The 13,328-nt window shown below is 40.0% G+C and overlaps 1 protein-coding gene across 2 annotated transcripts in view; it reads left to right on the top strand.

The window, feature by feature from the left end:
• The window catches only part of AKAP13 (A-kinase anchoring protein 13), a 313,740-nt gene that overhangs the window by 208,971 nt on the left and 91,441 nt on the right, over positions 1 to 13,328 (top strand). For both annotated transcript variants that reach the window (XM_032392054.1, XM_032392053.1), the window contains one exon: positions 9,905 to 9,980. In XM_032392054.1, coding sequence (XP_032247945.1) covers positions 9,905 to 9,980 — 76 coding nt within the window. The remainder of the gene's footprint in view (positions 1 to 9,904; positions 9,981 to 13,328) is intronic.

The raw sequence follows: 13,328 nt of genomic DNA, 5'->3' as shown, positions 1-13,328 counted from the left end.
AACGGGGGAGATGTTTTGTAATCCAGTTTATATCTCTTAAGCAGTTTACTTACATAGTAAGAACGATCTGTTCACACGAGAAGACAATATGCTTGGTGTTGCTGTCACTGTATCCAGGATGTGGTGGAAAATGCTGATACGTGTTTTGACAGTCTTTCCACACTCGGTGCACGTGGAGTCGGCCCTCCGGTTAACGGCATTGACCATGATTGGTAGCATCTGGCCCAGAATTCCAGCTCTGCCCCTGTGTGCACCGCTTGACCACTTTTGTCTAAACGAGCTTGCTGATCTCTAATTGCTGCACACTTTTTTTTTTTAATTTGATTGTGGGAGCACACACATAACCCAGAATTCACCATGCAGCGGCCACACAGGTCATGGTGGGTCAGTACATTCGCGTTGTCGTACAACCGTCACCACCGTCCGTCTCCAGAACTTTCTCATCTTTGCAAACTGAGACTCTACCCATTAAATAATAATTCCACTCTTCTCTCTCCGTCCTCCTCGTCCCTGGAAACCACCATTCTGATTTTGTTTTGTCTCTGAGTTTGACTGCTCCGGTTAGCTCACAGAGGTGGAAACGTACAGTATTTGTACTTGGCTGACTGGCTTCTTTCACTAGCATCATGTCTGCAGGGTCATCCGTGTCGTGGCACGTGTCCGAGGTTCCTTCCTTTTTAAGGCTGAATGGTATTCCACTGTGTGTGCGTACCACATTTTATTTATCCATCCATTGATGGGCATTTGGGGTGTTTCCACCTTCTGTCTACTGTGAATAGCGCTACTGTGGACATTGGTGTACAAGGATCTGTTCGAGTCCCAGCTCTCGGTTCTTTTCAGCATATACCCAGAAGTGGGATTGCTGGATCATATGGTAGTTCTCCGTGTCGTTTTGGGAAGTATCAGCCACCGTTCCACAGCGACGGCTGTCTGACATTCCCACCAGCGGTGCCCAAGGTTCCAACTTCTCTGTGCCCTCGCCAACACTTGTTGTTTCCTCGGTGGTGTTTTGGAGGTGGGGAGGTGATCGTGGCCACCCGAAGGGCTGTAATACAGCGTCTCGTTGTGGTTTTGACTTACATGCATTTCCTGAAATTACTTGAAACCTTACCATTTTCCAATATAGATTTTACTTTTAAATGTTTGTAAATGAGTCCTAATTCAGAAGAAGGAACCGGCTGATGACTGCATTGTGGCCAGATTTGCTTAAGTGTCTGTGTCCATAGAAACGGTGAGCCTCCTCGGCGCATCGCTGTGAATTAGCTGTCAGTGACTGAAGCAGGCATCTAGACAGAGAGCCCAAAGCAAACAGAAAACATTTCTCTCAATGACAGCATTCTAATATTCAAAAAATTGGCGCCCACAGTTCCATATATTAGTTGTTTCATTTGATATTTTATTTTCTAAATCTTTTTGTCTAAAGTAAACAGGGACTCTGTTTTCCAACTAATCTCCAGAGATCTGAATTGCACTTTGCCAGCTTTTTTCAGTTTAGTATTGTTATTGAAACTTGTTTAAACAATTGTTGAATTCCAAGACAAAGAAAAAACTCAGAAGAGGCACTTGTGGGATTGGGGAAAGAATGCTGGATTGGAAGTGAGGAAAACGCCCTCACTGTTTCTGAATACCGTACTGACTTGTTCGAGTTACTTCACCTCTGCTGGCCTCGGTTTTAACGGTTGTTTATGGATCTGGTAAACGGAGGCAGAGTGATAATCCTAAAGGCTCTCCTAACTTTTCATTCTCTGTAAAATCACTGAGGATAATGAATTCAGAGATTATTCGTTAAGAATCCACCCTAAACCCCACACTTACTACTCAGTCGGGAGACCCGTGGAATGAAGATGTGCTTCTGTTCTCAAGAAGCTCAGTCTTGGAAAGCAGACGCCGTTACCAGTTCAGTTCATACGCGAGGATACTGTCTCCAAATGTAGCATCACAGTGTGTGTGGGCTCCTCTCCGAAATGGCATCGTCCCTCCTCCTGGGGCAGGAGAGAGGTCCAGTCTAGCTGACGGTATTTTACAAACTGTAAAGTACTGTGAGTCTAGAGATATCGAGAGATGTTTTACAGTTTTAATTCTGATCTTACCTGTCCTATTAAAACCTGCTCTCTCCAAAGTCACAAGGAACCTCACAGGTGCCCAGTCCAGTAACGTCTTTTGTCTGTTTTGATGGCTCTGCAGTGGTTGGCACCGTGGACCTACCTTCTCGTTTCAGCCCTCTGCTTCCTTAACTTCTGTGAAACTGAGCTCTCTGAACTGTTGTGTTTCTACAAGGGTGTGGCTGTCTCTGACTTCCCCACTCACTGTGTTGTGCAATGCCTTTCATGGAGCGGAAGAAGAGAGTCGTTAACTCTGGTCCCATGTCTCTGTTTGTGTCATGACCTGGCCAGAAATGCACGCAGCATTTAAAACATGGTTACTCCTTATGGTGTCCTCTCATTCTCCTTTCTATTAGTTATAGCTCACACTGTCCCGGTCAGCACACAGTTTAAGTGCCTGCTTTGTGCAGGGCACATGGTAACTGACCACTTTCACATCTCTCTCACATACTCTGAGTCCTTGCAGGATGCTTTCTTGACTACTTCTGCTTTTAAGGCTTCACATAATGATTTGATATATAGAAGGTATTTAATACTTTTTTTTTTAATAAGGAGGGAGACAAACCTAAGGGTGATGCATATTACATCTTCATACTGTCTTCCTTTCCTAGAAAGTAACCAACAGATTAAAATATATTTTCCATTTAAAAAATATATACTCCCGGGGCACCTGGGTGACTCATTCAGTTGAGCGTCTGCTTTTGACTCGAGTCATGATCCCAGGGTCCTGGGATTGAGCCTGGCATCGGGCTTCCCTGCTCAGCAGGGAGTCTGCTTCTCCCCGGCATGCCCCCCACACACACTCATTCTCTCTCTCTCTCTCCCCCATGAGATACCACTTCACACCTCCTAGGATGGCTACGATCAGACAGACAGACAAGAACAATTACAAGTGTTGGCACAGATATGGAAAGATAGAACACCCATACATTGCTAGTGGGGACATCAAATGGTGCAGCCACTTTGGAAAAGTCTGGCAGTTCTCAGAATGTTAAACATGAAGGTATCACATGACCCAGCAGTTTCACTCCCAGGTGTAAACCCAGGAGAAATGAAAACACGCCAAAACAAAAACTCATACGTGGATTTTCATAGCAGCATTATTCCAAACTGCCAGAAAGTGAAAACAACACAAATGTCCATCACAGATAAATAAATAAATAAAATGTGGGTATCCCCACACAGTGGAAGCTTATTTGGTAGTAAAAGGAATGAAGTACTGATATGTGCTCTGACATGGGAAAACCTTGAAAACCCTTTGCTAAGTAAAAGAAGCCAGTCACCAAAGACCACATAATGTGTGGTTCCATTTATGTGACGTGTCTGGAGTAGGCAAGTCCATAGACACAGAAAGTCGGCTCATGATTGCCCAGAACCGGGAAATGGAGGTTGGGGTGGGGTGTGAAGACTAGCAGATACAGTATCTTCTTGGCATGATGAAATCTTCTCAACTTAGACATTGGTTAACGGTTACACAACTCTGCGAATATCCTAAACCATTGAATCATACCCTTTAGTTGGGTGAGTTTTAGAGTATATGAATTACATTTCATTGAAAATGTTAAAATGCCAAATTACACACACATGTGCGTACACACCAACACACACACACACACTCTCTCTCTCTCTCTCTCTCTCTCTCTCTCTCTCTCTCAGTGCCCTGTGGTATCCTGATTTTGATCCTGGAACAGAAAAGAACATTAGTGGAAAGAGAAATGAAATCCAAATCCAGTCTAGAATTTAGTTAATAGTAACGTACCGACGTCGGTTTCTACTATTGACGAATGTACCAGGGTTATGTAAGATGTTCCCATTGGAGACGCTGGTGAGGGAGAGGTATATAGGAACTATGTGCTTTCTTGGTAACTTTTCTGTCAGCCTAAAGCTATGACAAAATAGAAGATTTGCCAAAAAGTAATTTGTAAAGAAAAATTTGGGAAACTATAGAAAAGTTAAAATAGATACTGTTTCTTGGTGTTTATTCAAGCATAATCATTCAATGAAAAACTGAATCAGATTAGGGTTTTTCACCACATAGGTGTGATTCTGTTTTGCCTTCCACTGTGTTTAAATGTTTTAATACTATTTAATATATACTAATTGTCAAAACTGTGATAGGTCTGAGATTTTACCCTACTTGCAGGCTCCCAAGTTAGCCTGACAGTTTCATGGGTGCTAGCTGAAATCACAGGGCTCCTCGGTCCTAGGACAAATGAATTCATTACTCATTGCACAAAAAGCACCATGAACATCATTTCCTTGTTGGTTCCTCCTGCTTCCCAAGTTCCCCAAGGGCAGCACAGAGGAGCCCAGGTGGATGCTTTGTCACAGCCGAGAAGCCCCACCCTTAGGAAACTTCAATTTTTATAATGGGCGGTGAGCCTGCCTGATCTTTGCCCTTGACTGAGACATTATCTTTATTATGCTGGGTAGTAAACAGACCTACCCTTTGCTTCGGAAAGAAACAGTATCTCTGTTTTTCAAGGCTATTTGATACACAGACATTTTGGAAAAGATAGTTTAGAACAAAAGGACAATCAGTGCCTTTGCTCACAAGACCTGGGGAAGATAGGAGAGACCCATGAAGAATATTCTTCCAGCATTAATATGTTCTCACCACTATTATTCAGAAATGAGTGTATTCAGTTAGGGCCGCCTGGGTGGCTCAGTCGTTAAGCGTCTGCCTTCAGCTCAGGTCATGATCCTAGGGTCCTGGGATCGAGCCCCGCATCGGGCTCCCTGCTCAGCGGGAAGCCTGCTTCTCCCTCTGTCTGCCATTCCCCCTGCTTGTGTTCCTTCTCTTGCTGTGTCTCTCTCTGTCAAATAAGTAAATAAAATCTTTAAAAAAAAAAAAAAAAAAGAGTGTATTCAGTTAAAGAGATTTTAATTAGGGGCACCTGGGTGGCTCAGTTGGTTAAGCCTCCAACTCTTGATTTCGGCTCAGGTCATGATCTCAGGGTTTTAAAATTGAGCCCCGTGTCGGGCTCCACACTCAGTGTGGAGTCTGCTTGAGATTCTCTCTCTCCCTCTCCCTCTGCCCCTACGCCCACTCATGCTCACTCTCTCTCTCTCAAATAAATTAATCTTTTAAAAAAAGATTTGATTTAATCTTAATTTCATTATTGTGTTATTTTTTATAAATATTTTTAATATTTTAATTTTGATTGAAACAGCACATTTTAAAGTTATTTATATTATATACTATTAATATATTATTCACATTTTATATTATCTGTATATATTATATATTTTGCAAACTGTTTAACTTACTTTTTGTAAAATGCAAATGCCTAAAATGACATGCAAAGTATAGTCAGTTAGTCCCTTACATATTGAAGGCCAAGAATGTTCAGTTTACTCACTGGCCATGGAATTGAGAAGGCGATGAAAAATATTCTAAGATAAAGAATTTTTGCAAAGGTTCCTAAAATTTTAGTGAAACTAGAGGATTATAATGTTAAAGTGTTTTTGGGAGTTATAAAAACTAAAAACATATATTACACTTATATTTAGGGGATTTTTTTCAGCTCTATTGGAATATAACTTATATGCAATAAAATCAATTTAAGTTCACAATTTGATGAGTTTTTGACAAATGTTTAAATTGTGTAATAACTTCTGCAATCATGGTAGGAATATCACCATCACCCCCAAAGTTCCCTCTTGTCCCCTTGCAGTCATTCTGTTCCTCCAGTTGAATCACTAATATGCTTGCTCACAACTTTGGCCTTTTCTAAAATACCATAAAAATGGAACCATACACTAGGTGATATTTTTTGTCTGGCTTTTTTTTCTTTTAACATGATGATCTTGAGACTCATCATGTTTGTATCAGTGGTTCATTCCTTCTTGTTGTGAGTCTGTTGCATTGTATGAATGTACCACTATTTATCCATTTACCTATTGACAGCAGATTGGGTTGTTTCTAGTTAGGGGCTATCATGAGTTAAGCTGCTATGAAAATTCCGGTAAAATTCTTTGTGCAAAGATATATTTGTTTTTCTTGGGTAAATACCCATCAGTGGGATTGTTGTGTTGTATTAAGTGTCTGTGACATTATAAGAAATTGCTAACCTGTTGTCTAAAGTGGCTGTACTGTTTTGCATTCTTCGGGTAATGTATCAGTGCTCAGTTGCTCCACATCTTTGTCAACACTTGGTATTATCACTCTTTAATTTTAACCATTCTGATATGAACCGTTAGCTCTTTGTGGTTTCAATTTGCTCTTTCCTGATAATTAATGATATTGGACACCTTCTCCTGTGTTCTTTGCCAGTCATATATATTTGATGAAATAATTTCTCAAGTCTTGTGCCCATTTTAAAAGCGAGTTGTTTGTCTTCTTATGGCATTTTAAGAGGTTTTTCATTGTTATTTATATTTTAATATTTATGTATTTTAATAATTTATATTTTAATATAGTTTATATTACTGGTCCTTTAGCAGATAGATCCTGGGTAAGTATTTTCTCCTAGTCTGTGGTTTGCCTTTTCATTTTCCTAACCATGCCTTTGAGGAGCAAAAAAATTTTATTTTGATGTGGTCGATTTTTTCAGGTTTTTCATGTGTGCTAAGAAATCTTTGCCTGACCCAAGATCACAAAAAATATTTCCCTCTGTTTTCTTCTAGAAGCTTTATAGTTTTAACTTCAATATTTAGGTATATTTTTAGTTCATTTTTGTAGTTGATAGAAGATTTGAGATTTGAAGGAGATTTGTTTTTTGTTTGCATGTGGACATCCGCTTGTTGCAGGATTATTTGTTCAGAAGACTGTTCTTTTCCTGGTTGGAATACCACTTGGCGTCTATGTCAGATATCAATAGGCCATGTCTCTGAAGGTCTCTTGTGGATTCTCTCTTATTCCATTGATCTAAATGTTTGTCTTTGTGCCAGCACCACACTGGGTTGATGACTGTACCTTTTATAGTAAATCTTAGAATCAAGTAGTGATCATTTGGGGAGAATTCACAACTTAACAGGACTGAATTTTCTGATGTATAAACATGATGTCTCTAAGCATGCTTTAATTTTCCTCATCAGTGTTTTGTAGTTTTTAGTCTTGCTCAGATTTTCTTAATTATTTTATATTTATTGATGCTATTGTAAATGGTATTACTTTTGTTTTTAGTTTTACATTTTAATTATTCACTGCTAATATATAGAACTAGTGCTGCTTTTTTATATATTGACTTTGTATCTTGCAGCTTTGCTAAACTGATTTATTATAGCAGCATTTTTGTAGATTACTTAGGATTTTCTACATAGGCAATCATGCTGTCTATGAATAAAGAAAGTTTTACTTCTTCCTTTCCAGACCTATGCATTTTATTTCTTTTTCTGCTATAGTGCATTGAAGAAACTCCTATACAGTGTTGAATAAAAGTGATGAGCGTGGACATTCTTGCCTTGTTCTTGATCTCAGAGTAAAAGCATTTAGTCTCTAGCCATTAAGTATGATGTTAACTGTAGGTGTTTTGTGTGTGTGTGTGTTTTTTTAATAGATACCATTTATCAGGCTGAGGAATTTCGTTTCTGTTTCCAGTGTTCTATGAGTTTTATCATGAGTAGATGTTGAATTTTGCCCAACACTTTCCTACGTTTCTTGATAATCATTAATTTGTGGAGTTTTTGGTCTGTTAATAAATTGATTTTTCAACATTCCTGGGATGGCCATTACAACTTGATTTTTTTTCTGTGTTGCTGGATTCAGTATCTTAATTTTTGTTCAGGATTTTGCATCTGAGTTCCTGAGGGATATTGATTTATACTTTTCGTATAATGTCTTTGTCTAGGTTTGGTGTCCGGGTGATGCTGGACTCATAAAGATGAGCTGTATGTTGTTCCTTCCTCTTCTATTTTGTGTAAGAGTTTGTGTAGAATTGGTATAATTTCTTCCTTAAATGTTTGGTAGCATTCACCACTGAAGCCTTCTGGGCCTGTAGTTTCCTTATAGGAAGGTTTTTAACTGAATTCAATGTCTTTAATAGAATAAGGTATTCAGATTATCTTCTTGAGCAAATTTGGTAGTTTGTGTCTTCCATGAAATGTTTCCATTTAATCTAACTTGTTGAATCTGTTACAGTAATGTTGTTCATAATATCTCTTTGTTATCCTTCCAATGTCTGTAGGATCTGTAATAATGACTTCTTTTAATTCCTGATACTTACAGTTTTTAACTTTCGTTCTTGGTCAGTCTGGGTAGAGTTTTACTGATATCATTGATCTATTCAGGGAATCATCTTTTGGTTTCATCGATTTTCTTTTTCTCTTCTTCTTTTTTTTTTTTTTTTAAAGACTTTATTTGTCAGGGAGAGAGAGAGAGGGGGGCAAGCAGAGGGAGAAGCAGGCTCTCCGCTGAGCAGGGAGCCCGACGTGGGACTAGATCCCGGGATCCTGGGATCATGACCTGAGCCAAAGGCAGACACTAAACTGACTGAGCCACCCAGGCGTCCCTGATTTTATTTTTCTGTTTTCTATTTCATTGATACCTGTTCTTTGTTTTCTTTATTCTATTTGCTTTGGGTTAGTCTGCCCTCTTTCCTGGTTTCTTAAGGTAGAAGCTTAGATCATTGATTTGAGACCTCTCTTTTCTAATATAGGCATTTAATGTTATAAGTTTTCCTCTAAACACTGTTTCCTCTAAACACTGTTTCCTCTAAACAAAGTCGATCTTTTTTTCTTTTCTTTCAGATAAAACATCACATTTTTATATATGATGTTTGAATTTTTGAGTTTGAGATATTTTCTGATGTTTAACTAATTATACAATGATTCCTGAAGATTTCTTCTTTGATTCATGGATTTTTTAATAAGTTTTTGTGTGTTTTTTTTGTTTTGTTTTGTTTTGTTTTTTAAATGTTTGCAGTTTTTCCAGGTAACTTCTTACTTTGTTTTCTGATTTTAATACTGTTGTGGTCAGAACGCATATGTAGTATGATTTTAATTTTCAAATTTGATACTTCTTTTATGCCACAGAATATGGTCTGCTTTGGTGAACGTTCCATGTGTACTCGAAAAGAATGTGTATTCTGCTATTGTTGGGTGAATTGCTCTGTATGTGTTGGGTAGATCAAAGTGGTTGGTAATATTTTTCAAGTTTTCTGTCTGTCTACTTGTTTTATCAGTTGGGGGAGAGGACTGTTGAAATCTCTCATGGTAATTTAAAAAATTATTTTAAATTCAGTGAAAGTAGATGGTTATGATATTAATAAGATGACTGAGAGCTGTAAAGGCTAAATTAAAAAAAAATATTTTAGGGGAGTGTTTTCTTCTTAATATGCATTAGATTCCCATAGGCTTGTTTTCCATCGCCAGTCCTGTCACTTACTACCTCAGCAACCCTGCTGAGGTTATTCTTTGGATACAGGTAATACAAACTGCTTGTAGCTATTGTGGGCATTAAATTAATAATTAATTACATAGAATGCTTAATCCGATCCCAAGCGGACAGTAACTCTTGAATACATAGAAACTATTTTTGTATTTTTTTTAACTTTCAAATAAAGATATCAAATATGTATTTTAATCTTTGATGCATTGCATTTGTTAACTTTTTTTTTTTTATTTCGCCTTGGCCTGCACCAGATTTTCTCTTTGTGTATCTTTTTCCTGTTGCTCTTATTGGAGCCTTAATTGAGCATAGCGTGCCTTGATTGTGTTGTGAGAACGACTTTTTCTTGTCATAATTTTACTCCCTTTACAGTAGGTAGGAGTGTTGGTACGATAGATAAACTTGCCGCAGCTATAAAATCATCCCACTTACTTCGCTGTCTGAAAGTCGATCTGTTTCTCTTTTCTTTCAGATAAACCGAGAAAGCTGGTGTACAATAAAGCCGTGCCCTGATAGAGCGTCTCTCTTGGCCCCCGCACAGAGCCCAGGTGAGCAGGGGTCTTCCAACTTCCAGTTGCTCGAATCACTGCATCTAAAGTGTCCATTTTTTGCACTGCAGTCCCCCTCTGATTACAGACCACTTTCAGAGATCTGTCCTTCCTTACCATGCCATGCAGTAAGTCAGAAGGGGGGTATGTGTGATTTGGGTTCGTAGGCATTTTGTCTCAACTGAGAATGGGTAGTGTCATATAATGAACCTGAATCTCAGCTTAGTAGTGAGTCTTCCCATGTGGCTTTCTGCCTCATCACTTCTGTGAAGGCATCTGTGCTGTGTGCACATACATAGGATCGTGGTTTCTCAGTCTGGTAAAACTATAAATGTTTGTTGTTAAGAACTAAACCTGTGGCTCTCCATTTTGGCTGCACTTTGAAATTATCTGGCAGTATACTGCTGCCTGGGTCCTGCTCCCAGAGGTTGTGATTTAATCGGGCCTGGGGTGTGAGCTCGGCCTCAGAATCTTTGAAAGCTCCTTTGGTGACTCCACTGCACAGCCAGGATTGAGAACCATAAACTTTGGAAGTATTGTCAGCAATTGAGCCTTTCCTTAAACACCCATGAGGTCTTAGTAACAACAGGTAAGGGTCAGCTGCTGAGACCTGGCTTGTGAATGACACAGCGCATGACTAGTGGGTAGTTAAGATGCCCAGCTTTTTACCCAGGTTTATCCACTAATTCACAGTGACGTAGGAGAGTTCCCTAACGTCTGTGCGCTCTGTTGTCTTCCGTCTCTCGAGGGTTACTAGCTCTCCTCGGTGGGGGTGTTGCCTGAATGACACGGTGCTGTCAGGCCCTGTGCCTGTTGTTGCGGCCTCCCTGTGAGTGCTGGTCATTTGTATCCTGGGCTCTTGAGTTGACTTGACTCAGCAACACCTCCGTTTACCTTTACAGGTTTTACTGACCTGCTTTAAAGTTTACTTGAGTGCTCGCTGACTGGTCTTTATAGTAACACTGCAGCTGTGGATGTCCTGCAGTAGTAGTAAATTGAAAGGCAAACTGTCCAAATCCTATATCTCCCAAGAGGTTTCCTACTGACTCTCAATTCTTCACTCCGAAGGAAGTGTTGGAGACAGATACGAAAAGTGTTCTTCCCTAGTTTTGTCTCACATGGAGGATATTATGCTATAGTTGTGTTGAGGGTCTCTGCATGTTATAAGATTGACCCTGTTTCCAGACTTAGCTGACCCTTATACACCAACCAGCCCCCTAGAATCTTCTACTTAAAAGTATACTACTTACCATATCTTGGTTCCTTGAGCTCTTCAGGGTGTTTTCTGAAAGTATAATTACTCCCAACCATCCAAGCAGTGAAACTGTCTGCCTTGTAAAGCTTAAATGTGGAAGTTTCTCCACATGCTGGAGTTTAATTTACTCATTTAATGAAATGAATTTTGAACCCCTGAGCATTTTCCCCAGGACATCCTCTTGAATTTTGTTGACAACGGCCCCCTCCATACTCCAATCCCAAGCATAACTGCTTTGGTGTTTTTAGAATGGGTCTTTTTAACTCTCCGTGTAATGGCATCCAAGATCTGGATTATGCTTTGGAGCTTCAGACCTGAGTTTTTTATTTTAGTAAATTTTTTGGTGAATTCTAGGCCCTTTGGATCTTGAAGGTTTCATTTATGTTACGAACACAGTTCAAGAGAGAGCAATAGTGTAAAACCAAGTGAGATGACATGTTTTAAAATCACTTTGGATATTCCTCCATTATGGCTAAATACAAATTTATATAAGTGCAAATAAATACACATACATTATGATTAGCATGGTTCAGCAAATACCAGTGGGCGTGCTGCTGGTAGTTTTTCTTATCTTTGCCTGCTGTGATTTGTTTGCATATATATAATTTTAGACCCAAATGACTAGAGAGCATCTTAAAGTGACACATTTTGCTAGCTTTTAAAGAAATTAATGTCTCAGGACACAAAAGTTTATAGGCAGATTTATATATGAGTCATAAAACAGGACTGGCCCACATCAAGGTAATGTCCTTTCCAGATACTTGCACAGTATAGGTTAATAACGAAGCCTTAACTGCATTAGGTGTGTTTATCACACACCTGCTGTATGCGAGGGGCAGAGTTCTGGTTACTATTTGCATAAAATTCTTTCTAACCGTCACTACAACTATTTTAGGGAGATACTAATCAGTCCCATTTCACTGGTGTGGAAGTGAAGGCTTAGGGGTTAAATGACTTCCTGCCCGGGATCTTTCTACTAAAAGTAGGCGGAGGGAGATTTAAGCCAGACAGGATCGACTCTAAAACCAGTCAGTGCTCATTGTTCTTGCTTCTACCTGCATGTGTTGCTCCACCTCATTCATTAGGAAGAGGGCAGGTAGGAAGTCCTGTGACACAAGGTGGGGATTAGCTTTGCCTTTAGGGCCCCCCTCATTTGTGGGGTTTCATGATGGCTTATGGGTCTTTTTCTCACCCTTGTTCCCTGTTTGCTTACTCTTCTCCCCCCACTGCCCCCCCCAACTCAACAGTTAGGATTGTATCACACAGCAGAGTCTCCCCCCAGCTTGATTTGTGGTCCCTTGTAGTGCTGGCCCGGATTTATTTTCTGGGTGAACTGTTCCTACCAGGGCTGGATCTGGATCTTCCCTGTGAATTTTCCATTAGAGCGTCTTGAGTTGGTTTGTTTTCCAGTCTGGAATTGGGACGTGGTCTGTTTGCCTGCCAGTTGGACAGCCAGCAGCTCAGCATAGTTGCTGTGACAGCCTTTCTTTTCTTGGCCAGCCCCCTGTTTTCCCCTCAGCCGTGAAGTGGAGTCTTTGAATTTTCCAAGTGGGGAAAGGGGGAGAAGTAGAAAGGTCACACCCACCGACTCCACCTAGGTTAGTACATACTCTCCGAAACTGGGGGCGGGGGGGTAGTCCGGAATACCTATGATTTCCAGTCTTTTGAAGGCAGGGCTATTCCCATTGAATGAAACACTCAGAAATAATTAGAACCAACCAAGACTGAAATGGACTAGGGTCATTTTTTTCTCTTTAATTGAAACATTTTCAGATTAATCTGTGGGCCCCTCCTTGCTCTCGGTGGCATCCTTTGTGTACTTCTATGTTGAAATGGTCTCTTAATATGTCCGTTTCTGCTGTAAGGTTGCAAACTACCCCACGCACATACTCAGACTATCTCTTTTTACTTGGATAATCCCTAGTACCTAGTCAAATACCTGACAAGAAGAGGTAATTTTATGGACAAGCAATTCATGACCTATATACCAGTGCAATGAAACTTCCTCTTCTCAACCCTCAATGCGCGCGTGTGCGTGCGCACACACACACACACACACGATTATTGTCCACACACACACACACACACACACA

Source organism: Phoca vitulina, unplaced genomic scaffold, assembly GCF_004348235.1.
Source record: "Phoca vitulina isolate PV1807 unplaced genomic scaffold, GSC_HSeal_1.0 scaffold65, whole genome shotgun sequence".
Lineage (NCBI taxonomy): Eukaryota > Metazoa > Chordata > Mammalia > Carnivora > Phocidae > Phoca > Phoca vitulina.
Note: the sequence above shows the minus strand (reverse complement) of the source record. Positions and strands in the feature narration are given on the sequence as shown.